General features: G+C 36.6%; 2 protein-coding genes across 3 annotated transcripts; both read left to right on the top strand.

Moving 5' to 3' along the window:
* The first annotated feature begins 1,243 nt into the window (after positions 1–1,243).
* zgc:163022 (putative ferric-chelate reductase 1) lies at positions 1,244–16,245 on the top strand. Of its 2 annotated transcripts, XM_035412386.1 has the most exons (17): positions 1,244–1,675; positions 2,018–2,204; positions 3,826–3,959; positions 5,453–5,550; positions 7,445–7,559; positions 7,695–7,736; positions 8,241–8,435; positions 9,584–9,685; positions 9,893–10,034; positions 10,252–10,356; positions 11,110–11,225; positions 11,478–11,564; positions 12,013–12,104; positions 12,205–12,263; positions 12,766–12,903; positions 13,479–13,501; positions 15,256–16,245. In XM_035412386.1, the coding sequence occupies exons 2-17, from the start codon at positions 2,018–2,020 to the stop codon at positions 15,343–15,345; spliced, it is 1,725 nt and encodes a 574-aa protein (XP_035268277.1). In that variant the 5' UTR covers positions 1,244–1,675; the 3' UTR covers positions 15,346–16,245. The 2 variants fall into 2 exon arrangements, with proteins under 2 accessions (XP_035268277.1, XP_035268278.1); XM_035412387.1 differs by lacking the exon at positions 7,695–7,736.
* Positions 16,246–17,067: 822 nt separating this feature from the next.
* LOC118226341 (putative ferric-chelate reductase 1) lies at positions 17,068–22,541 on the top strand. The gene is made up of 12 exons (XM_035415888.1): positions 17,068–17,178; positions 17,758–17,956; positions 18,622–18,758; positions 18,907–18,995; positions 19,184–19,337; positions 19,523–19,621; positions 20,562–20,642; positions 20,852–20,943; positions 21,378–21,436; positions 21,628–21,768; positions 21,952–21,977; positions 22,131–22,541. Exons 2-12 carry the CDS (start codon positions 17,758–17,760, stop codon positions 22,230–22,232), a joined length of 1,179 nt encoding a protein of 392 aa, XP_035271779.1. The 5' UTR covers positions 17,068–17,178; the 3' UTR covers positions 22,233–22,541.
* The last annotated feature ends 31 nt before the right edge of the window (positions 22,542–22,572 follow it).

Below are 22,572 nucleotides of genomic sequence, written 5' to 3'. Positions count from 1 at the left end.
ATACCACCAAATACTAACAAAAAGTGTATGTAAACTTTTGACCCACTGAAAATTTGATATAGTACATTCTTGACAGCCCCCTCAAGTTTGATAAACAGATTAGTTCAGTTGTCAAAGCAAGCTTTTTTCAGTTAGGACTTTACCTTGGCCAAAAGTCTTATCTCTCTCCCAAAGACTTCGAGAGTTATTCATGCTTTTATTACCTTTCGGTTGGATTATTGTAACTCTTTGTATGTGGGTGTAGATCAGTCGTCTCTCTGCCGTCTGCAGTTAGTGCAAAATGCAGCCGCTCATCTTCTAACTGGGAAAAGAAAGCATGATCATATAACACCTGTATTGGCCTACCTCCACTGGCTGCTTGTCCGCTTCAGGATTGATTTAAAGATTTTATTGCTTGTTTTTAATGTTCTAAATGGGCTGGCGCCATTTTATCTAGCAGACCTTTTGCAGAATCATACTCCAGTTAGAGCATTAAGGTCGGCTAACCAGGTGCTCTTGGATGTTCCGAGATCCAGGCACAAAAATAGAGGCGACCAAGCCTTTGCGGTAGCTGACCCTGATCTCTGGAACAGCCTACCTTTTCATATAAGAACTGCTCAGACCCTAAAATCTTTTAAGTCGCTGCTGAAGACCCACCTCTTCTCGTTGGCGTTCAATTTGAGTTGAGCTTGTCACCTTGTTTTTATCTTCTATATAATTCTTTTATTACCATGTTGTTTCCTTTTATTCTTATTTTTTATGACTTTTATATTCGTTTTTGGTATTTTAAGATTGTTCAAGCACTTTGGTCAACTGTGGTTGTTGTAAATGTGCTATATAAATAAACTTTGACTTGACTTGACTACATAAAAGATGAAATATATCTCTCTTAGCTATTATTCTGAAATTACCTTTTATGGAAATAAAGTAGATACCCTAATTGACTTAACACAGGAAATGTATGGTAGCATGAAATGTGTGGAGTTGTGGAAAATTGAGTTTGAATGTATTTAGCCTAGGTGCATGTAAACTTTTGGCCTCAGCTGTAGATCTTATACCATCCAGATTCATTCAAACTCACCTGCTCCAGGTCCGTATTATTAGCTGAGTCATTGTGACTCGTGGATTTCAGTTTCAGGTTAGCTGAAAATAGTTTCATCATGGCTCATTATATTTTTCTACCCGCAAAGGACAGTTTTATTCTAACCGCGCTCTTTACCACTGATGAAAAATTAATTTAAAAAATCGAATGATTTTTTTTTTCGTCCTTGTTGCAAGCTGAAACCGATAAATTCACATCAGGTTGCCCCCTACAGATAAAAAAAACTATTGTTTATTTACATCATCCACAACTAAATGTACGCCTGTACAGTTTATTATGTATAGAATCCTGTCTTGTTTATTTCTAAACTGTTGAATTCAATGTTTTGTGCTGTCTTCATTTTAATTTACGGTAAATATTTGATCTGAGAAATTGCCGATCCCCTTTAAATTAGTCTACAAAATAGGTGATTTCCTCTATCAAAAAAAAAAACCGTTCCGAAATTCCGCCTCGACCGAACTCCACCTTGAACAGCAGGTAAATCCTAGAGCGTAGGCTATTCTCCACGCCTATTTAAACAAGCTCTCCTTTTAGGAAATCCAGCATCTTACTGAGACTCATTCCGCTTCGTGTTACTTAGTCCTCTCGTGGAAGGTAAGCAGTAGCATTTCCGCTTTAAGTTTTTCAAGTTATGTTTCCGCTACAAGTATAACAGCTTTTAGTATTTAATTCTTGAATGCAAATTAATTTGCTGCGTTCAAGTGAAGATACCGAAGTATATGCTTCTTACATTATTTCTTTCTTCTGTATGTATGTATAGGATATGGTTAAATGATGTGATGTATGATATTTATAATACCGTAATGGTATTATTTTCTATTAAACATACAGCAAATACCCACTATGATATTGCAACTCGATAGGATGTCGTTGCGAGTCTTTCTGATTTCCCCAACTGTTTCTACACCATAAGATTTGTTTTTGTTATCCTCTCAGATGAAGATGTATACATTACTCTGTATCGCCTGCATTATATGGACTGTGGATTCCTATGGCAATGGCATGGTTCCGGACAGCTGTACAGATATGACACCCAGGCATCCCGGCAACGCTCAGACAACCTCAAGTCCCTACACTGTAACTTCTAACATGACCAGCTACAAAGCAGGAGATGCGATTAAAGGTTAGCCATAGTTTTATGTTTTAATGGTAATATGTCGATTGTATGATTCTTATATCAATACAAAATTGAAAAGGTTACACTGATACATTTCAACAGACTAATCCGTCTACTCTGTGGGCAACATTTTAAAACTTGCCACTTTATTTTTGACCTGCTAATTAATGGTGCTATCAATGTAAGGTGTAACACCGAGGTAAAAAGGAGAGAAGGGGGCTGTTAGTTTTCAACAGACATATGCTACTGTTGGAAAAGTCTAAAGTTTGCAATGACGCTGCCATCAAATTCATTGTCCCGAGAACGAATTATACACTACAAAAACGCGAAAATACAAAAAAAAAAAAAAAAAAAAAAAAACTTTAACTGCATAGGCCTATACGCCTGTCAGATAATCAATCTGGTTTACAAAAACCAATAAAAAGTATTATTTCGAAGGCACAAAAGTAAGATTGGATTTGGAATGACAAAACTATCCGTAAGTCACTCAAACTAAATAGGTTCCTCCTGTGACAACAGTTTAACCTAAAATCTTGCTTGATCGAGCAACAGTGAGCATGCAGTTTCTCCTAGAGTTGTGTTCTTAACTATCTCACTGTTTCTATTGGTTCAGGGCCCAAGGTGTAAAACAGTTTAATTTCCTCCTTCCATTTTTTGATTTTATGGGGTTATGACAGATTAATCTGTGATTTTATGGTGCTAATCAGTGCAGGGTCAGTTGTATTTTGTTACATATAGTAGGCCTTGTGACTCAATAGTAGATGGGATCAGTTCAAACGGCTGCATGGTTTCTTGAACGCACATTCTGTTACAGCACTAGCGATGTCTTTGCCAAGCTACACTGGGGATCTAGGCAGTAGTAGCATGGCCATCCTAACTACTAATTCCTCAATCACAAGCAATACGGCAACAGCGACGTCATCCCCCATGCCAGTGACTGGAGCTTCATCAGATAACACAACCACATCTCAAGGAGGTGTTGAGCTGGCTGCTGCCTTGGCTACCAAAATTAATGCCATGTCATGGCTAAGGGGAAGCTGAAGACTCATCAACCCTTATTTAATAAGATTGCATCCACTGTGTTGGAACTTGCTTACCAAAGGGAGATTTGTCCACATAATGGAATAGTAGTGTCAACAAAAGGTTTCACCACGACCAGTTCCGTAAAGCCAAAGGAGTAGACCCACCTTTGTTATTACAAGTTTAGGGAAAAAGTCAAGAAGAAGCTAACAAAGCGATAATGCCCATTAAAGACATAATCTCTGAGGACATCTTGCCTTCGCTGCCGCGTCAGGCACGGCCAACCATCCCCATGGTGGTGGTGTACCCTCAGCCTCCCAGACCTTCGGCCCCTCCCTCAGCCCCCTAGTGCCCCAGCCCTTCCACTCTCTACCCCAGCTGCCACCTTCACCGCACTCAGTTCCCTCCATCCCTCAGAGCCAAAGGCTGCCTGCTCCGTACATATTTTTCATACTGTGGTTTACAATGTACAAATTGTGATACAGAGTATATGATATGTGCTGTTGAAATATATTCAAATGTATATTTAAATATGTATTTTATTTGGATTTTTTTCTGTGTTGTGAAACAATATTTTATTGCATGTTGTCTGTGTTATGATTTATAGTGACTCTACAGGCAAGCTCTACAGCCTTCATTGGTTTCATGCTACAGGCTCGTGAAGTTGGTGGAAGTGTGCCTGTTGGATCTTTCACTGTAACAAATACGGGCACCCAACGTTTAAACTGCAATGGAGTATCTGTGAGTCAAATTCCTTATTAATTCATTATTAATCTCCTCATAACATGGATTATTGAGCTTTACCATCTGACATAAACCCTTTGTAATATACTTTGAGGACATGGAATCCCTTTCCTGTTGTACAGTATAAATCCAGTTGTGTACGCACAAACCAAGGCCTAGTCCTTACTCCTTGTTGTTTCATTTTAGTTATCACTGAAAATCAGGAGTGGAATTGCACACTCCCACAACAATAAGGAACCTGTCAGATCTGTCTTTATCCAAAACGATATGTGAAATCCATCCCCAGTACTTAAAGCCATGTAACTTACAGCTGCCTACAGCAAACCCTGGATATTTAAACAAACTTTACTGGAATAGATGTGACATTTTAAAATTAAATTTAGATCAAGGTGTGAACTTATGTAATGGCTTACCAGACCACCATTGAGGTAGTAACATTACTGTGCAGTCCCATTAGTTTTCATGCCTTTTTCTAGGACTGATTCAACTACCTTTACATAGATAAAGATGAGACACTGGAGGATTAGGAGGATCCAGAGGAGAGAGAGCTCAAACAGTGGCCCAGGGAAAACACCAAGATCAATTTTAATATGAGCTGGAAGAAGTCAGCAAATTCAGAGTTTCATAGTTCTGCTCAGGATGCTAATTGAGTTTGTATACAAAGAATATGTAGAACTGATAATATTTTAATTCTATTACTCTGGTTGATGATGATGATGATGATTGGTGGCATGTACGATTGCAAGGCAATTATGCATGGTCCTTTGTTTACATTTTTATTTATAAAAAACATCACATTAGGTGGAAAAATAGGTCTTTGTGTTCTCCGGCCAGCTGAATCTGTTATCTCTTGTGCTCCCCTTTCCTTCCCGTTCAAGGAAGGAAGAACATTACCATAGAACTGAAAAACAATCCAATTAGTGCAATAAAATTAGAGCTAGCAATCAGGTGTTGTATATTAATAAAGAGAGTGATGAAAGATTAACAAAGTGAACTTTTTAATAGCCTGTATGAGTGTGAGTGTGTGTGTGTGTGTGTGTGTGTGTGAGAGAGGAAGATGGTTGGTTACTTCACTCTTTTTTTCCTGTGCCTGTGTGTGAATGCCTGGAATGTGTTCTTCACCAACACCGTGCCACACCACAACCCAACACCTCAATTGCCTGGCACCCAGCTGTACTGGAAAGTTAAACATTAACTTAATCTTAAACCATTATTTAAGCTCAAGCATACAGTGCTGCGCCTCCCCCAAATTAATTGTGTGAGCGACAGTAAAGGGTTAATGTTTGTCGTCCACACAGACATGCATACCATCAGATGCTTCATGCGAACACCTGTCACTGTTTCTTAGAAAACGCAATGGTTAGTCAGAATGATTATACAGGATAGACAGGAGTTTGAGTCAGAGGGAAAATCGCCTGCCTACAGTTTAAAGTATCATCATACAGTAGAAATGAAATTTGATCCTTTCTGTGCTTCTGAATTCATTCCAGAATTCAGCAGTCACTCATACCTCAGCTGCAAGTAAGACAAACGTCCAGGCATTGTGGACAGCGCCATCATCTGGAAGTCTCAAAGACATTGAATTCAGGTGACTGCATTTCGAGATTGATTTCCCTGCTGAAAATCCCTCAGCCTCTCAAGCAATTAAACAATATCATCAAAGCTCTGCTGAAGATCTTCAAAACCAGTAAATTCTCTACATAAAACCAGATCACACTCATTTTCAAAACTATATTGTATTTTTGGACATTGTAAAAAAGTCCCCAGAATGATATAACAGGGAAACAATGTTGAAATTCTTCTGTAGATTCGGAATGAATGAACCTACAGTAAAGTGTGCTGTTGGTAAATCTACTATGCAAGTTCCAAAATTACTGTATTCAGACATAAATTGGGCACATAAATGCCAAATTAAGTAATGAATCAAAGGAAAAGAAGACTCCTTACACTAAACAGTGCCTCAAACATGCTTAAAGCGTGTTATCTTTTTGATATATTTATATTTTGATACATATTAAAGTGATATGTTTCAGCAGTTCTTCAGTCTGATAAAAAGAACAAAGGGTGGCCTCTATGTACAAATCACCCATGTTAAGCTGATAACAATTAAACGTCTTGATTGCATTGTTCTTAAAGAGAGAGTCACAAATAGTATCAGTGCAGTATTATTCTTTCAAATACAAAGTGAAACAAACAGCTTAAATGTTGTTTTATTAGATTAAGGATGCCTTAAATAGGATAAATACAAAAGAAAGTAGAGTTAAACTAAAACAAAGTATACAAGCAATACATTGTTCAATTAGTGTCAGATTTGTTTTACATTCATCATATGATAAGGAAAAAAGGAAATTAGACATTGTATCTTTAATTTATGTAAATACATGTAAACCAAACATATACTAATAAACAGGATATTATATAAAAGAATGGAATAACAATTCCTCATTTAAACCATTTGTTGTTAGACAATTCAATTCACATATCTATTTTGCTTCCAGTTTTAAAAGCTTTTATATTTTCCCTACTTGGTGTTTTTTCTGTAAAATGACATGCTGTAAGAGATACAACATCACATCTCTTGATGCTACTTCTGTGTTTTGTTAAATGTACAGTACTTTCAGTTTTCTAGAAGTTTTCCTGAAGTAATACAAGTTGTATGGACATGAAAACAAATAACCTGTATGGTCAGAATGACGAGTTGTGCATTCTTTAACCACTTATGTGTTGCCCTTTTTAACACAAGCCATACACAAATGACATGTGCTTTAATGACATACACAAAATAAAATGGTTACTATTCTTGAACCCTTTTGACTACAGGCATTAATCCTGGTCTCTTATGAAAGGTAACCCTTGGGAGTTTTTTTTACAAGATAAGGACCTGTTGTCGCTAAAACATTGGTATCATCAAATAGATATAGAACTGTATGTTTTCACACTTTCAAATGGCATATTGTGTGACCAGACTGATTGAAGATTTTACGGTAAAAACAGAATGGAGTGCAAAACAAAATGGAGTGCAAATGAACCACTCTGGGCCAAATATGGGCCAGTGTGACCTAAGGTGTGAGTGTTATCATTCTTACTGTTTACATAGGCAGTCTTCGTGCTATACATAAATTCACATGACATACAATCTCTAGCAGGGATAATTTAGTGGAATAAAAAACAGTTTTGCTGGTGCCTTGCCTGTACAAGCATGTCTTCTACTATTTACAGCTCTCTTAGGTAAACAAAGGAGGGTGTTTGTTTAGAGAACCAGACTTTTTGTGCATCTAGAAGACTAATATAGGTCTTGTTTTTCTCCATACTGCAGGAGACTGATTCCATACTGCTATTTCGATATAAAATAAATTAATCTTAAAGGGCCTTTGTTGAATTCCAGATAAAAAAAACAGCCATCGACATAACGTTTGTAGAATTGGATATACTCTTTGAAGGTTATTATTATGTGTAATGTTATTCTCTGCCTCTTTTCACAGGGCAACTTTTGTTCAAAGAACTAATACCTACTGGGTTCAAGTTAAAAGTTCAAAAGTTATTTTCAGTGGACAGCCTGGTCCTAACACCACTGCTGTCGTTCAACCATCAACTTCCGTGAGTAATCTGGGCCAATAATCATAGAACACTGAATAATCTCATTAATGACTCATATGTTAGCTTTATGTTTACACTAAATTTAAATGATATAAATGAAATTTATCTTTTTATGTCTATTTACTCTATCTACAGCCTGGTCCTAACCCCACTGCTGTTGTTCAACCATCAACTTCCGTGAGTAATCTGGGCCAATAATCATAGAATACTGTGAATAATCTCATTAATGACTCATATGTTAGCTTTATGTTTACACTAAATTTAAATGATATAAATGAAATTTATCTTTTTATGTCTATTTACTCTATCTACAGTATAGTGTAAGTAGCTGTTATTGCATCAGAATTCAATCCACGCTTATTTATTGTTATGGAAGAGACAGATTTGAAATGTGCCAACTTTGAAACAATGCTCTACCATGACCTGCTGCTTATTTTACAGTGCATATCCTTTTTTCATTTGTATCTTACTTAGCATCAGTGTTGCCATTTTTATGTTATTGTTACACATTCCTATAGAGCAAAACATGTTCATACTAATTAAGATGTTTTAGCAGAAGAATTACAGCAGATTGGCCATGGAGTTATGGTACTTTTCTGTGTGTAAATGTAGTGTTTTAACTTTTAACAGTTTGTGTTTAGTTAGGCAGGATTAGAACCCTCTTGTATGCCTGTTAAATAGGTGGGCGTATCCAGTTCTGGCTGTGGGAGCACTAAAGTCTGCTTCAGTGAACCCAGTGGCTGTGACCCTGCTGCAGACGCCAACTGTCACTTTATGGCTGTGTCCACATCACCTGCAGCTTCAACCATGCAGTTGGAATTGTCTGGCCCCTCAGATGGCTACATCGCTACTGGCTTTTCAGATGATCAAGAGATGGTAATGATCTCTCTTTAATGAATCACTGTCTCTGACAGCAATGGCTTTTTGAGTTTGTGTGCACCTCTTTGTGCTTTTTTTGAGCATTACACAAATACTATATATGAAATCTATTGCGGAATAAATGTAGTGTAGTGTCTAGAGTTCAGATATGTCTCTTAGTAAAGTGAATGTAATAGGTAATATGTGGTCATGCTTGCATGCATCAACTCATTAAAATATGTAATAATGAAAAACACGTTTGTTGGAGCTATCGCACTTAACCTGCACTTTTAGTTTACATGCTCACCATAGATGGTGTACAATACAGTAGGGCATTTATAGTGAGTCAGGGAATAATAGCTGCATACCTGTGTGTGGGGAGTGCCTTATTGGGAGGATGCACAAAGTTTTCTGCTGTGTCATGGAGTCATTGTGGGTGTGTGTCTCTGTCTGTGTCTCTATGTGTGTGTGTGTACACTGTGTGTTCAGACACTAGTTTAGATTTTCACACTGGGTGCCGCACTTTTTTGTTTTGCATCATCAAGCCAGTTATAAGCACCCACCATAACAGCAGACCATCTACCAAATGCAAACACAGCGAGCCACACTTCTCAACCTGTTCTTAATAAGCTGGACCTAGTAAGCTGTTCCACTCGGTGACAGCCTTTTGTGTAAAATATTTATTGATTTCACTGAAAATTGCATGCCTAATTAATTTTCATGCATACCCCTTTGTTCTGCCAGGAAATCGTATTGAAAATGTGTTTTATATTCCATGTTATTCATAACTTTTAAACATTTAAAACATCCGTAAAATCCCACCTTAGTCTCGTTTGAGCCTTGTGAAAAAATTTTGTGAATATAATATATATAATATGTCTTTGGTATTTTTCAAAATATTCAATATCTTTATTGAAGTGATGGGGACAGAACTGGAACAATGTTATAAATCTAATCTGGAGGTATTTTGTAAAATTCTAACTATTGTTAGTCACAATATACTAACAATAAACAATATAATATACTTTTTCCAATACGTCACTCCATCCTGTTCATCCTGTTTATTGCTCCAGCACAATGTCTAGATTGTGGATAGTAGCCTTCAAGGATTATTGTTTTTTTTTTCTCTCAAAATATATATATATTTTATTTAATTCTGTCTTTAGGGAAATGATGATATTTACATCTGTGGTTTAAACAGTAACAGTGCTGTTCAAGTGCAACATGCCTATTCTACAGGAAGAAGTGCCCCGGAAATATTAAGCCTGGTATGTCTGTTTTCTCAATTTAAGGTCATTTATATTCAGTTTATCAGTAACAGTAATATGTGCACTATATACAGTATTACATTTTACTTATTCTAATTTCACTGCATTTTTTAATGCTCATATACTTTAGGAACAAAATTCAATATTTAAAAGCACATTGACACAAGCACAAGACTAATATGCAGACATGTTTTTTATTCCTAACAGGAAAATGTCACTGACATTAAGACCTCTGTCCTCAATGGGATTATTAGCTGTTCTTTCACTTCTCAAAACCCCATCAAGACTCAGCGAAGTTTGTCGAGTTCCCCGTACTACCTCATGTTTGTTTATGGACCTTCTAATAATGGTACAGAATTCTGGCCACCTATGAAAGACACTACAGTTTTTTAAAATTAAAACTAATATTGACTGATTTACACATCCATTTGGCTTAATAATATTAATGTTGCAGAAATAATACATGTACAAGCTTACATTTTGAAAAATGTTTTTGAGTGAAATATTGAAATTGTTTTGCCTTGTACTGATGAGTAGTAGATGACTGATTCCTTTCCTCTTGGTAGGTCAAATTCAAATCCACACTGAGACATATGTCAGTGGAAAGAGTTTAGATATTACAAGTCCTCAAACAGTCAGCCCATCTCTCCCCAGCATTATTAAAGCGCATGGTAAGTTATTTTATTTTGTTATTTGAATCTAATAAAGGATGTAACAATAATGTTAAGTGTTCCTGTCACAAATAAAAAATTCCCAGTAGCAGAATAGTACCTGGTGGGATATTATTAAATATCTCAACCACTTTATGATTTTTAGATTACATTACATTACATTACAGGCATTTAGCAGACGCTCTTATCCAGAGGGACTTACACAACTTTTTTTACATAGCATTTTACATTGTATCCATTTATACAGCTGGATATATACTGAAGCAATGCAGGTTAAGTACCTTGCTCAAGGGTACAACGGCAGTGTCCTTACCCGGGAATCGAACCTGCGACCTTTTGGTTACAAGCCCAGTTCCTTACCCACTGTGCTAGATGTGTAACTATATCTTATAAGCAAGCATGGTATCATTACTAATATAAATGTGAAGGGAGAAGGAGAACCACAATATAGCTTCGTATCATAGTTTTGTAAAGCAATATAACACAGTTTGTTTTTATTACTTTGTCAACAATACAGTTCAGTGACACCTGCTTACACCCCCGTTCTGTGATCCAAAGAATGAATTTCATTTGGAAGCTTGAGAGGTCATACCAAATATGAGTGGAGGCTCCTGATCTTGGAAAGGCGTTTGAAATGTTCACTTCAGTTCACATGCAGCCGTTATGCAGCTGTAATGAGTCTTTGTAAACAAATAAATGCTCTTATAAACAGATTTTCTCCCCTTACAATTCACAAGCCCCTTTCACCTACAGGGGCTCTGATGCTCATCGCCTGGATGACTACAGGTAGCCTTGGCATGCTCATTGCCAGGTATATGAAGTCAGCCACTAGAGGCACCACCTGTTGTAATAAAGACCTTTGGTTTTTGGTAAGTTTCACTGGCAAGGTCCGTAAGTAGTTGACACTACTGCCTATTTGCAAACCAAATGGCATTTGTGGGAAAATAATAAGGAGCAGCGTATGTTAATTCAATGCAATAATCACCACTCCAATGCTAGCTCACTGCCTCTTCTAGCGAAACCCATTTTATTATTTGCGGTTTGATTTAATGTTCTCTTCTCTCATGCTGCTGCACACTCAGCTGCTCATCTCTTCTTTCTCTGTGTTTTGTCTTCCTCAGGCCCATGTGTTCCTCATGGCCCTCTCTGTAGCTGCGACCATCATCGCCTTCATCTTGATATTCTCATACGCTGGGGACTGGGCCGGAGTAAGTCTCTGAGATTTTATTAATCATCACATGCAAAAATATTACTGCAGAGCTTCACAGATCCTGGTAGAAGACCCAATAAAAGCACCTATTAAAGAGCAAGCTAGAGTCTATTTAAAAAAAGGTGTCAAGAAAATCGGGGTGTGAAAGGTTTTTAGAGATATTCAGAAGGGCATGAAAAACATAATCATCTGCTTCTTTTATGACTGATCGTGACATCTTTATCTTTATGCACATGCACAAAAGCTCCCTAAAGGGATAATTCACTGTCTGAAGTTTTTCAAAAATATTATTTCAGTTTTAGTGTATGTTTTTGATTGGCCCAGACAGTTTTTTTTTTAAATTTATTTACATGAGCTTCTGATGTTTGTGGTCTAGAGCAGGAAAATGCATTTTAAGTAACTCCAGAACAATAATTTCTTGATAAGAAATATGTATGTGTTTGCAGGGTGCACATCCCGTTCTAGGCTGTTTGGTAATGATTCTGGCTTTCGTCCAACCCTTCGCTGCTCTATTTCGCTGCACGCCAGACCATAAATGGTAAGTTGGACTCTAATAGTGAGCACAATATTAAGTACATAATAAGTACACAAACTTGGAATTTCTTTAAAACAAGAACATTTTGTTTTTTCCCCCATAGGAGGTACATTTTCAATTGGACACATGCTTTGAATGCTCTGACAATTAAAGTCCTAGCAGGTAAGGCAATGTACTCTTCATCCATTTTTCCTGTTTATGATAGACATAATTGTGATTACAGTAGGATCATGAACTGTATTAGTTTGTCAAAGAATGCCAAACCACTTTTTAAAAATGACTTAGTACAAGTATTTAGTTCCAGACAGTATTTTCAGAGCGAACTGTTCATGTACATTAAATGTATTGTAAATCTGTGTCTCCTATCTAATACAGTCTTTATCGGTATGTCAATATGTACCATGATTCCACGACTCCTTCAGTGCAGCATTTTAATATGCTGAGGTTTATACATGTATTTGCATACATCAGATGAGAATTTACTAGTGCAGTTTATACATGGAAACATAGTCTGTGTGAACCTTTCATCATACAGAAAGAAGAAATTACATTTTCCATTTGAAGGGCGCTTAGGTTCAAGTGAAGGTCATTTTGGGTGACTAGAATACTTTTTTCCTGCTTTGCAAAGGTGGCCTGTGTGTGAGTTTGTACCCTTCTTTTTCAGTGGGTGCAATATTCACTGGTCTGGCACTCATTGACACCACAGCGGACATGTGGATCCAGAAGGTGATGGGGGGTTTTGTTGGCTGGGAGGTCTTGCTATTTATACTCCAACATGCAAACTTCAAGCGCAGTCAGAATGGTAAGCTCTGCATTCATGTGTTTGTACTACAGCAAAAAGATAACTTGGTATAGTGGTATAGTTGTCTTCGTAGTAGCTGAACAATGTATTGTTTGCAAGTGACAGATATTACAACATTTAGGCTTTTATATAGCAACGAGACTGTAGCCTCCCAGATGAGGCTATGGTACTGCAGCCTCCAGCTAAAGCCTAAGCCTAAGTCCAGCTAAAGCCGAAGTGATTGGTGCAGTGATACACACCACAGTCTGCATATTAATTCCGACTGTGCCAATGCTGACCACATTTATTCTTCATCACATAATTGCGGTTTATTTGGTGCCTAGTCTGACTGTGCCAGCTGGGAACTAAATAAAGTATGCACAGCTCATCAGACAGTCTTTGGAGTAAAAAGAAGCATTTGCTAGCCATTCATGTTTTGGAGGGCACAAATTGTAAGGGACTCAGTTAAAAGCCTGCGTCAGTATATCTATGTGTATACTATATATAAGCTATGTAAGTCAGGCTGTCTGATTAGCAAGTCATGTTTTTATGAAATGATCAGGCCATGATTGTAATCAGTTTTGTTATTTTTCTAGATGGCGAGAGGGCTTCACAAGTGGTAAGCTGAAATTATATATTGTTAGCTGAATTAATTGCTTATAGCTTTCATGGACCAGTGAATTATTTCTTTATTTTTATTTATTCTTGTTGTTTGCATCCTTGATATAGATCATCAAAAAAGTATGAAAAAAATGGCATTGTTGTTGATCAGATTAATCTTGCACACAAAATAAGAAATCTCACCAGTGAAGTAAAATTGTTCAAAGAAAAAAATTTCTTTAAAAAATAAGTATTTTTCTCAAAAGCACATGTCACAATTATTGCAACCCATACAAATAATTATGAATAAATATAAGTTGCTATTTCACTTACCTCTCAAATTCCACCTGTGTCGTATTAATCGGCGGCAAATGCCAACAAACCTAATCCAACCATTTTTTAGCAGAAAAAAATAAACAAACTAAAATTAAAAAAATACATACAAATAAAACATAGGTGTTAGTTGTGGAAGTCAACAGGACAAAGGACAGGCCTAAACAGGGCCTGCAAAAGACTGCTACCCAGATCTTAAACCAGTAATACTTCCTCCAGCAGAGAGAGGCAAGTTTTCTGAAAGACTCCTGCTCCAATCCAAAAAAACAAAAAGGTGCACAGGAAAAGGAAGGAAAAGGAACACTACCTGTCTTTGGCAACAGGGCACAAAAAGGCAAAATAAATAAATGAAGTCTAGTGAGCTACTTAAACAGGATCAAACAAAATATCAAAATAGCTAGCAATAAGCAATACGTTAGCATTAGATTCGTTTAGCTGGTTCAGTAGAGAGGCCTACGAGGAACTTTCATCACAGTTTGCATCAAACGTTAACTAAAAAGAAATACTGGGCTTGGAGCACAAAACCCCTACAACAGCCAAGCCACTTATTTCTTTAGCAGCAGAAGTTGATGGATAGATACCCCTTCTTCAGCAGGAACATAGCTTATGTGGAGCCACAGCCAGGCAGGCAGAGGCAAGCAGGTCAGCAGTAATCAGCAGCAGCTCAAGTCAGGACTCCAAATCACAAAGTAGGGAGAGAGAAGCATAGGTTCACCAGCAGGGGGTAGCAAAGTCACCACCTGGTGACTGTCATAAATCAAGCAATGCCATTACATTACATTACAGGAATTTAGCAGCTGCTCTTATCCAGAGCGTCTTACACAACTTTTACTTAGCATTTACATTGCATCCTTTTATAAAGCTGGATATATACTGAAGTCTGTCTCGGGAATCAAACCTGTGACCTTTCGGTTACAAGACCAGATCCTTACCCATTATTCTACACTGCTGCCTAAACGCCAGAAAATACCCACATCCACTATTAGGGCAGTATTTAGTCAGTTTAAAACACCTGGAGCGGCAATGAATCTGCCTGGGAGAGGATACAGGTGTGTTTCGCCCCCACACAAAGTGAGGAGGATGTTTAGAGTGCCAGAAAATTCTACGCAGATCACAGTTGGAGACTTACAGAGATGCTGAAGTTTCTATAATTGTGACATATGGCTTTTTAGAATAAAAAGCATAGTAAACATTTGATAAACAATACTATCCGGCATTACTGGTTCATAATTGAGGTTGCCAATAAGTCTGAAGGGCATTGTATATTTAAAGATTCCTTATATCTTTATCTCAATTTTGTATGGGTTAATATTTTAATGAAAGGATTTTGGATTCATTTTATTGGTAAAATGAAAGCATTTATTTTTGCTTGATGTTGCCTATGCACTATGCTGAGTCAGGCAAATATGTGCATATTAAGAATTTATTTCTTATTCACAGGTGAAGGTGGAAGTGGGGCTTCTGATCCTGTTCTTGATTGGGAATCTGACCTTTTTGGTGGCCATTCTCGTTGGTATTGGAATGTCGTAATGACTCATGGAGAATGGACCATGAACCGTATCAGTGGAAAATGTACTGCTTTGTAAACATCCGCAACTACATATATCTGATTACTTTTATTATAATATAGGTCTGTGTGAATTACAGCTGTATAATGCTAACAAAGCCAAGAGGAAATGACTCCAAAATTTTACACCTTTACGTGGCAAAAACATATTAATTTCCTGTTAAGGTAATTGTAATGCAATGTGCATAATATACACATGGCACAGCTCAGGATGACTTCAGTTCCCTAGTGCCAGAATGAAATGCAATGGTAACACACATCCCAGTCACAAACAGAGATTTACCTTAGCTCCCGCTGGTTTTCTTCTGTTGTGACCTTTGTGTTTATGGCGCAGACTCATACTTTGTGTGTCTGATATCTCCTGTGATCGAGATACCCTGCCAAGCCCTCCCATAACTATAGTCTATAAAGCACCTCCATGGTATCGGTTGCCACTTTGCATATGTTTGTTTCATGTACATATGATTAAACTCATATTACTTGTGAGTGAAATGATGTACAAAGTTACCTGGGATATTGATGCTATTGCTGCTGCTGTTTCTGCTGCTGCTACTGTTGTTTTTGTTTTTTCATTGGTTGGAGAGGATGATGGTTTTTTATTTTATTTTATTTTTTTGTAATATATAAGGTATTAAAGCTAAAAAAAAAAATTCATAACTGCAAATAATTAAATTAGTAATACATACTATTGTATGATTCCAAAGATTTAGTCTCAGATCCTACTCATTAGGCATAGGATAGACTTTTGTATTAGTTCAACATTGTAATCCGTGTGAGCTGTGCTAAATGAAGTATTCATTTTATAATTTTGATGATAAAAAATGATACATTTTATTCTGCACAAATAGAAAACTAAAACATTTGAAATGAATGTCCCCACTGTGTTATTGTTTCCTGTTTCATTTTTGGCAGGGTATCTGTAATTCAGCAACACTATAAAGAATGCTCCCGAATGGCAAAGGCACTCAACGTCAATAAAAATATATGCGAAACATCCAGAACTACTGCAACCCACTGTGAGCTGGATTCAAACATGTTCATATGGGCTGGAGCATTCATCTAACTATTCAAAAAAGAACAGCGCCAGGGATGCAACACTGATCAGATTCCATTCAAAGCACCTAAGGCAATAGCACACCATACGGAATCTATACAGGACCCACTCAAACAGTGTTACCTAGCCTGCCACTACCTAACACTCACAGAAAACTCAAGAAAAACATTTTACAAGTGGGCTGTGCCAAACAGCAAAGCAAGAAGGTGTAGGCCCTCCTACTGTCCACAACTATAGAAAGCACTGAAAAGGGTGTTGCATCTTTAGAATGATTGAATTTAGTACATATCGGGGAAGCCCTTACTACAGAATCCACAATAATTGTGCTCCTCAGTGTACTAGCTACCACATTTTTTATTAACTCTAACTACTAAGAAATCAAATAATCAGGCAGCCAACATTTTTTGGTTTATGCTACACGTGTTTGTGTTTATTCAGATTGCGTGACTATCCGTATCATAGGGATATACTTATATAATAACATATGCACTGTTCAACGATCCATTTAATAATAATTATTGTTTATCATCTGGCCTATATCACCTGTAACAAATTCTGATTTATTTAAAATAAACAATCATTATGTCATTCCATTATCTGAGCTGGTTTCCAAACGGTTTCATTGGAAGTGAAGGCGGAACCTGCGAGATTTATTACATTTATTACATGTACATTACTTCCTTAAAATCACATATCTCTACTTGCAACATTAAGCTGGTCGCACTGCATTTTCCGTTGAGAAGTAAGTATGCTACTCCTCGTTCAGTATGAAAACGTTACTTATTTATTGTCAAGTTAGAGCATTGATCTTAGCCAGCTGCGTTTTTTATAAAATGTAGTAGTAGCGTGTTGTAGTGGTATAATCACTGTGGCATGGAACGTGATTCTTTTTTATTGTTACTGGAAGTCCTCACGATAAATTGTATCGATCTCTGCATGTGCTTGTTGATACATTACAAAATTAGTGTTTTTGGATTTAAATCTCAGGCTTTGGACTTAGCACAAACAGCATACCGTACGTCCGGTCTGTATTCGCATTTTGTTTAACAACATTTAAAGAGACAATATACGTATATTCCACGGAGTTAATTCTCTGGTTTGAAGACAGTTTTAATGTGCGATGTTGTGGTAAAATATTATCTAGACATAACCATACGGTCCTCTGTATAAATTGTATAACAACTGCAATCTCTACAAAACTTGTAGAGTATGTGTGTGAGAAATTGAATAAAGTTTACTGGGCAAATAAGGGGAAAACGTCTACATGGGCGAATTTGGTAACGTGTGCCAACCTAAATATGTTTCACTATATGTTTTACAGATGTGCCAAATCAAACTGTTATTCATAATTCTAGTTGGGGCAAATAGCCTTCAAGTTGTTACATCTTATGCTGATGGAATGGTTCAATCTGCATGTGAATCTATGACTCCCAAGCATGGTTCTAATAGGCCGCAAAATACTATCGCACCCTATAAAATCGACACAAACATCAGTTCGTCTAACCTGGATGAAATCATGGGTAAATAATGTTTTTTTGTTTGTTTGTTTGTTTGTTTTTACATTTTAGTAAATAGCTGTGTGGATGTATTAATGTTATGTGAATTAATACATTTGCCTGTATGAATTATTAGTTTTCAGACCTCCTTTGTGTTAAATTAGACTAGCCTGACAGAATTAAAAGCTCGTCACATTTTTATTTGTCTGTGACTACCAGCTCTAGAGTATGGCTGTCTGACATTATGTGATTAATATTTGAAAAATTAAAAGTGCAACTAACACAATAAAACAGTATGCTATTTTGTTTTGAGTTGACCAATGTATGGAAAATCTATGATGAAAGGAATAAGGCCATCTATAATATGTTTAAATGAATAGACTGTATAGTTTTGCAATTTGCTCTATACAAATTTGGTTTACCCATATTCTTGAATTTTCAAATTTTTCATGCTGTTTTTTATCCTAACAATTTCTGGTGATGTCAATAACGTTCATCTTTTGGTAAACTGCCTAATACTGAGCTTTATTTAGAGAAACTTTCTTATATTGATTTTACAGTCACCGAATTTAACATAATGTCTTAAATATTGCCACAGTTCAGATTGTAGTGTAATTTCTGCAGATAAATTAAAAGTAGTAGTAATTACACTCGTAATTCAGTTTCTAGGTCTTTTTTTCTTTTTGCAGTGATCCTCAGGGCCAATTCTGAAGCATTCCTAGGTTTTCTGTTGGAGGCTGAAGACAGTCAATGGCACAGACCTGTTGGCACATTCACTCTGATTGATTCCGCGCAGACTCAGCTTCTAAGTTGCGGTGGACGTAAAGTAAATGTTGTCTTTTATTTATTGATTTCTCTAATAAATCTGAACATATTTGCAGACATTGTCTAATATTTCCAGATCCTTGATGGGGAGACATAAAGTGGATACTCTTCCCACCTGAATTTAACCCTCTGTTCTTACTCCCTCCAAGGATTCAGCAGTAAGCCATACTAACAATCACCCCAAGAATGAAATCAGAGTCAAATGGAAAAGGCCAAAGGATGGAAACTATACATTCAGGTTTTTTTTTTTTTTTTTTTTTTTTTTTTAACAATCTAACTCATTTTTTGAAAATTCACGCGCTTTTCCTTCAAAATAGAGCATTGTGTTATGAATGCTATACCAAGGTTAACTTTAACTGCCTTAAATCCAGTCAAAACATTTGTGAGTTAATAAGTTAATATGGCTGTAATTTCAATGTTTTTCAGAGCCACGTTTGTTCAACAATACAGTAAATTCTGGGTTGACGAGCTCCGTGATCCTGTAACTACCACCTCTCCAACTACCATTACTTCTGTGACTACCGTCAAATCTACAGTAACTGGAACGACATCTCGACCTGAACAACGTGTGGGTTATAAGGTATGTGATTTGTATGTTTGTCAGTAGGTTTAAATTGTAAATGCTTTGTTTGTTTTCTGCAGTTAAGGAGAGATGGTTTGTTGACCGTGTGGATCTAAAGTTTGGCTAAGTGAGTGAATGGTTTAGGTTGTTTGCTAGCATGTTGTTAATGATGATGAGCTTTTTCTTCTTCTACTTCCCTGTAGGAGAGCACAGCAACAGAGTTGGTGAATCTCGCAATCCCGCTCACGTATGGCTGTCTAACAAAAATGGCATTCTACTCCCACAGTGGGCTTTGGTTTCGGGTATGTGTAATTAAAGCTAAGAGAGGGAGAGACTTGCTGACTTTTCATGTTTAGTTTGAATGAGTCCTCAGTAGATGTTGCTGGGACCCCATGCAGTGTGGTGTTCAGAGTGCTGAAAAGTTCTAGCAGTGATACACTCACTTTCAAAAACATCTACAGTATGGGATGAAGCCGAGTATTAAGCAAATGGAAAAATAATTACCATTATGATTTATATAATATATGCTGCATAAAATGCTGCTAGAAAATTTATATTGGTTCCATTTAAAAGTCATTTGAAGGTTTACTATGAAAACTGATCGTACAGGACTGATTTGAAATATTATTACTCAGCTTTTGTTCATCTCTTTTTCCAGTTTTTTATTATAAATCATAAGAGGACCATGAGGGAAATGCATATGTACATATGTTACCCATGGCATTCAATTTCATTATTGTTATTTTTATTTTTTTTTTTTTTGCTTTTTTTCCCAATTTTTAATGCTAATGACTGGGCTCCTGCTATCAGTTCAGAAGAGTGAAGACAAGCACATGCTCTCTTCTGAAATGTGTGACTTGAGCATCACTTCTTGTCACACAACGGCTGGCAAGACGGGCTTGCCCAGACAGAAAGCCAAGGAGCAAGCTTAATGTGCAGCTTAGGACTTGAGAACTGTGCCTTTTTCGGATGAGCCATCTGTCCCAGGCATTTCGTTCACATACCAGATTTCATACATTTTTTATTGTGGAACAAAATCTAAATAATTTGCCCATTACAGCCCGTTTACAGTAGCAATATATGGAGCGGTATTTTGTTTCAATAAAGTGTGCTTCCCTTGGCCCTTAGATCCAAATCACGATTGGTAGAGTATTTATTGTGAAAAAAATGTCAGCTGGTCTTACCTTTGTACATTTTTGAAGAGCTGTTTTTATCCCAGATACTGTCTTTCTTTTTCCATAGGTTCATGTGTCCCTGATGTCACTTTTTGCCATTGGGAATATCATAGCACTTGTTTTAGTGTTTGTAGACGGCTGGATGACAGTAAGTATGGCTTTTAGCCTTGTAAACCATTAGCTTAATTGAATTTATCAGAGAGCACTGCTGTGTATTGCAGGGTTCTTCATGCCTATAAATGTTAAATGAAAAGCGAATCACAATTTTATATTAATATTATACAAAACCGCATACAAGATTTTTTTTCAGTGCATCGGTCTCAGTTGTGGTTCACTTGTGTGCACACATACTTTCAGGAGGCGCATCCAGTATTGGTCTGTGTAGTGACAGTCCTGACTTTTATCCAAATTGTTGTCACTTTCTGCCGCTGTGGACAGAGTCATGAACTGTGAGTACGGGCAACATGACATCTTGCTTCTTTTCAATTTGCTGGAATTTTCTCTTTGCATCCCATCTCAAGCAACTGGCTCTCCCCTCCCTGCTTATTCGCTTCATGATGGTTGTCTATACTGGTCTTCGTGCGGTAGAAATAATTTTCCATCGTGGTCAGAACAGCAGAATGGTTGGCCATCTGAAAAATGAATAAATGTAATATATTGTACTTTCACATCAAATAAATGCCTGTTTGCTATTAGAGAGGAAGACAATTTGTTATATTAGTTATTAGATATATTAGTTAAATATCCAAGATTTGTTCCATCGCTCATGTAAGATGACTGTCCACCTCTGTCATGTGGCTATGAATCCCAAGCTTAAAGTCAAACCCCGAAGTCATTGATAGCTGTTGATTGTGCTCTGTAATATGTGTGTGTTTTCTTTTAGGAGGTTCATTTTCAATTGGTTTCACAGACTGAATGCATTGGCAATTGTATGTCTTACAGGTAAGGGGTTCATTAGTAAAATCTTTCATTTCAGATTATGCAAATTCTGAGATAAATGTGTAGGTTACATGTGAAAATACTAAGCTGTTAATGGGTTAGTGGCTAAAGATCACTATATATTAATAGGTAGAGTATATTGGTATACGCATTCAGTGCTTTTAATCAATGCTTGCATTTTTATTATTTTTCAGTGGCAACTGTATTTACTGGTCTGGCTTCCATTGAAGCCAACTCGCCCCATCCTATGCTTCAAAAACTGATGGGAGGTTTGGTTGCTTGGGAGTGCCTGTTTTTCATATTACAACTTTTAATGATCTGGTGGAGAAAGACAGGTAAAAGTTCCTGTTTTTATAATATAACTTAAAATGTCCTGGTGGAAAATCTGATAGAGAGTGGCAATCTGGAATTACTCAATTTCCACAGTATATAATTTATATTAATATAAATAATATATATAGTTTATATTAATTGCTAAAGTGAAAAATACTGAAAAACAATTATTGTTTTTCAAACAGATCAGAATGACTCTTCAAAGAAAATGGTAAGCAAATAAGCACTTTAAAAGTTGCTTTTTCTCAGACTTATGGATATATACAGTATATTGATATTGATATAGACAAAATATACAAACTGTTGAAATACATCAAGTTCATGAACATTTTTTGTTTTTAAAGGCATATTCTTTTTCTTGCAGACAAATGCATACACCATCCTCCATTTGGCAATGCTGGTTGTTTTCCACATCAGCAGTGGAGCATTTCTGGTGGTCCTTCTCAAAATCATTTTCACATCATAAAAGTCCTACAGAGAAATAAATTAGAGGTCAGTTTTGTACATGTGCTCTATGGACATTGTACAATTGCCTTTGCACTATCACTTTTACCTGCTCATATCAATTATTTCTAACAAACAGAATTTAAAGTGAAAATGTTTTCAAATTGAAGATAGCGTGGATAAATGTATTGATATCAGATCTGAATCAGTAATATAATATGAAAATATGTTTGATCTTTGTGTAAATATATACCATTTTAATGTGTTTTGAAATGTATTTTAAATAACTGATTATATGTGAAGTGATTTAGTAAACACTGGCTTTAACAATTACAAAGTCTGTGATTTCAAAACAGTATTTG

This window comes from Anguilla anguilla, chromosome 4, assembly GCF_013347855.1.
Source record: "Anguilla anguilla isolate fAngAng1 chromosome 4, fAngAng1.pri, whole genome shotgun sequence".
NCBI lineage: Eukaryota > Metazoa > Chordata > Actinopteri > Anguilliformes > Anguillidae > Anguilla > Anguilla anguilla.
Note: the sequence above shows the minus strand (reverse complement) of the source record. Positions and strands in the feature narration are given on the sequence as shown.

What these genes read in the sequence shown, in the direction of transcription:
- zgc:163022 (XM_035412386.1), top strand. Translation starts at nt 2,018, where the DNA reads ATGAAGATGTATACATTACTCTGTATCGCCTGCATTATATGGACTGTG. An exon ending in CTCAAAGACATTGAATTCAG is followed by an intron (nt 5,551 to 7,444) that starts GTGACTGCATTT and finishes CTCTTTTCACAG; the next exon opens with GGCAACTTTTGTTCAAAGAA. An exon ending in ATAAAGACCTTTGGTTTTTG is followed by an intron (nt 11,226 to 11,477) that starts GTAAGTTTCACT and finishes TGTCTTCCTCAG; the next exon opens with GCCCATGTGTTCCTCATGGC.
- LOC118226341 (XM_035415888.1), top strand. Translation starts at nt 17,758, where the DNA reads ATGTGCCAAATCAAACTGTTATTCATAATTCTAGTTGGGGCAAATAGC. An exon ending in TAAGTTGCGGTGGACGTAAA is followed by an intron (nt 18,759 to 18,906) that starts GTAAATGTTGTC and finishes ACTCCCTCCAAG; the next exon opens with GATTCAGCAGTAAGCCATAC. An exon ending in TGTGGACAGAGTCATGAACT is followed by an intron (nt 20,944 to 21,377) that starts GTGAGTACGGGC and finishes GTTTTCTTTTAG; the next exon opens with GAGGTTCATTTTCAATTGGT.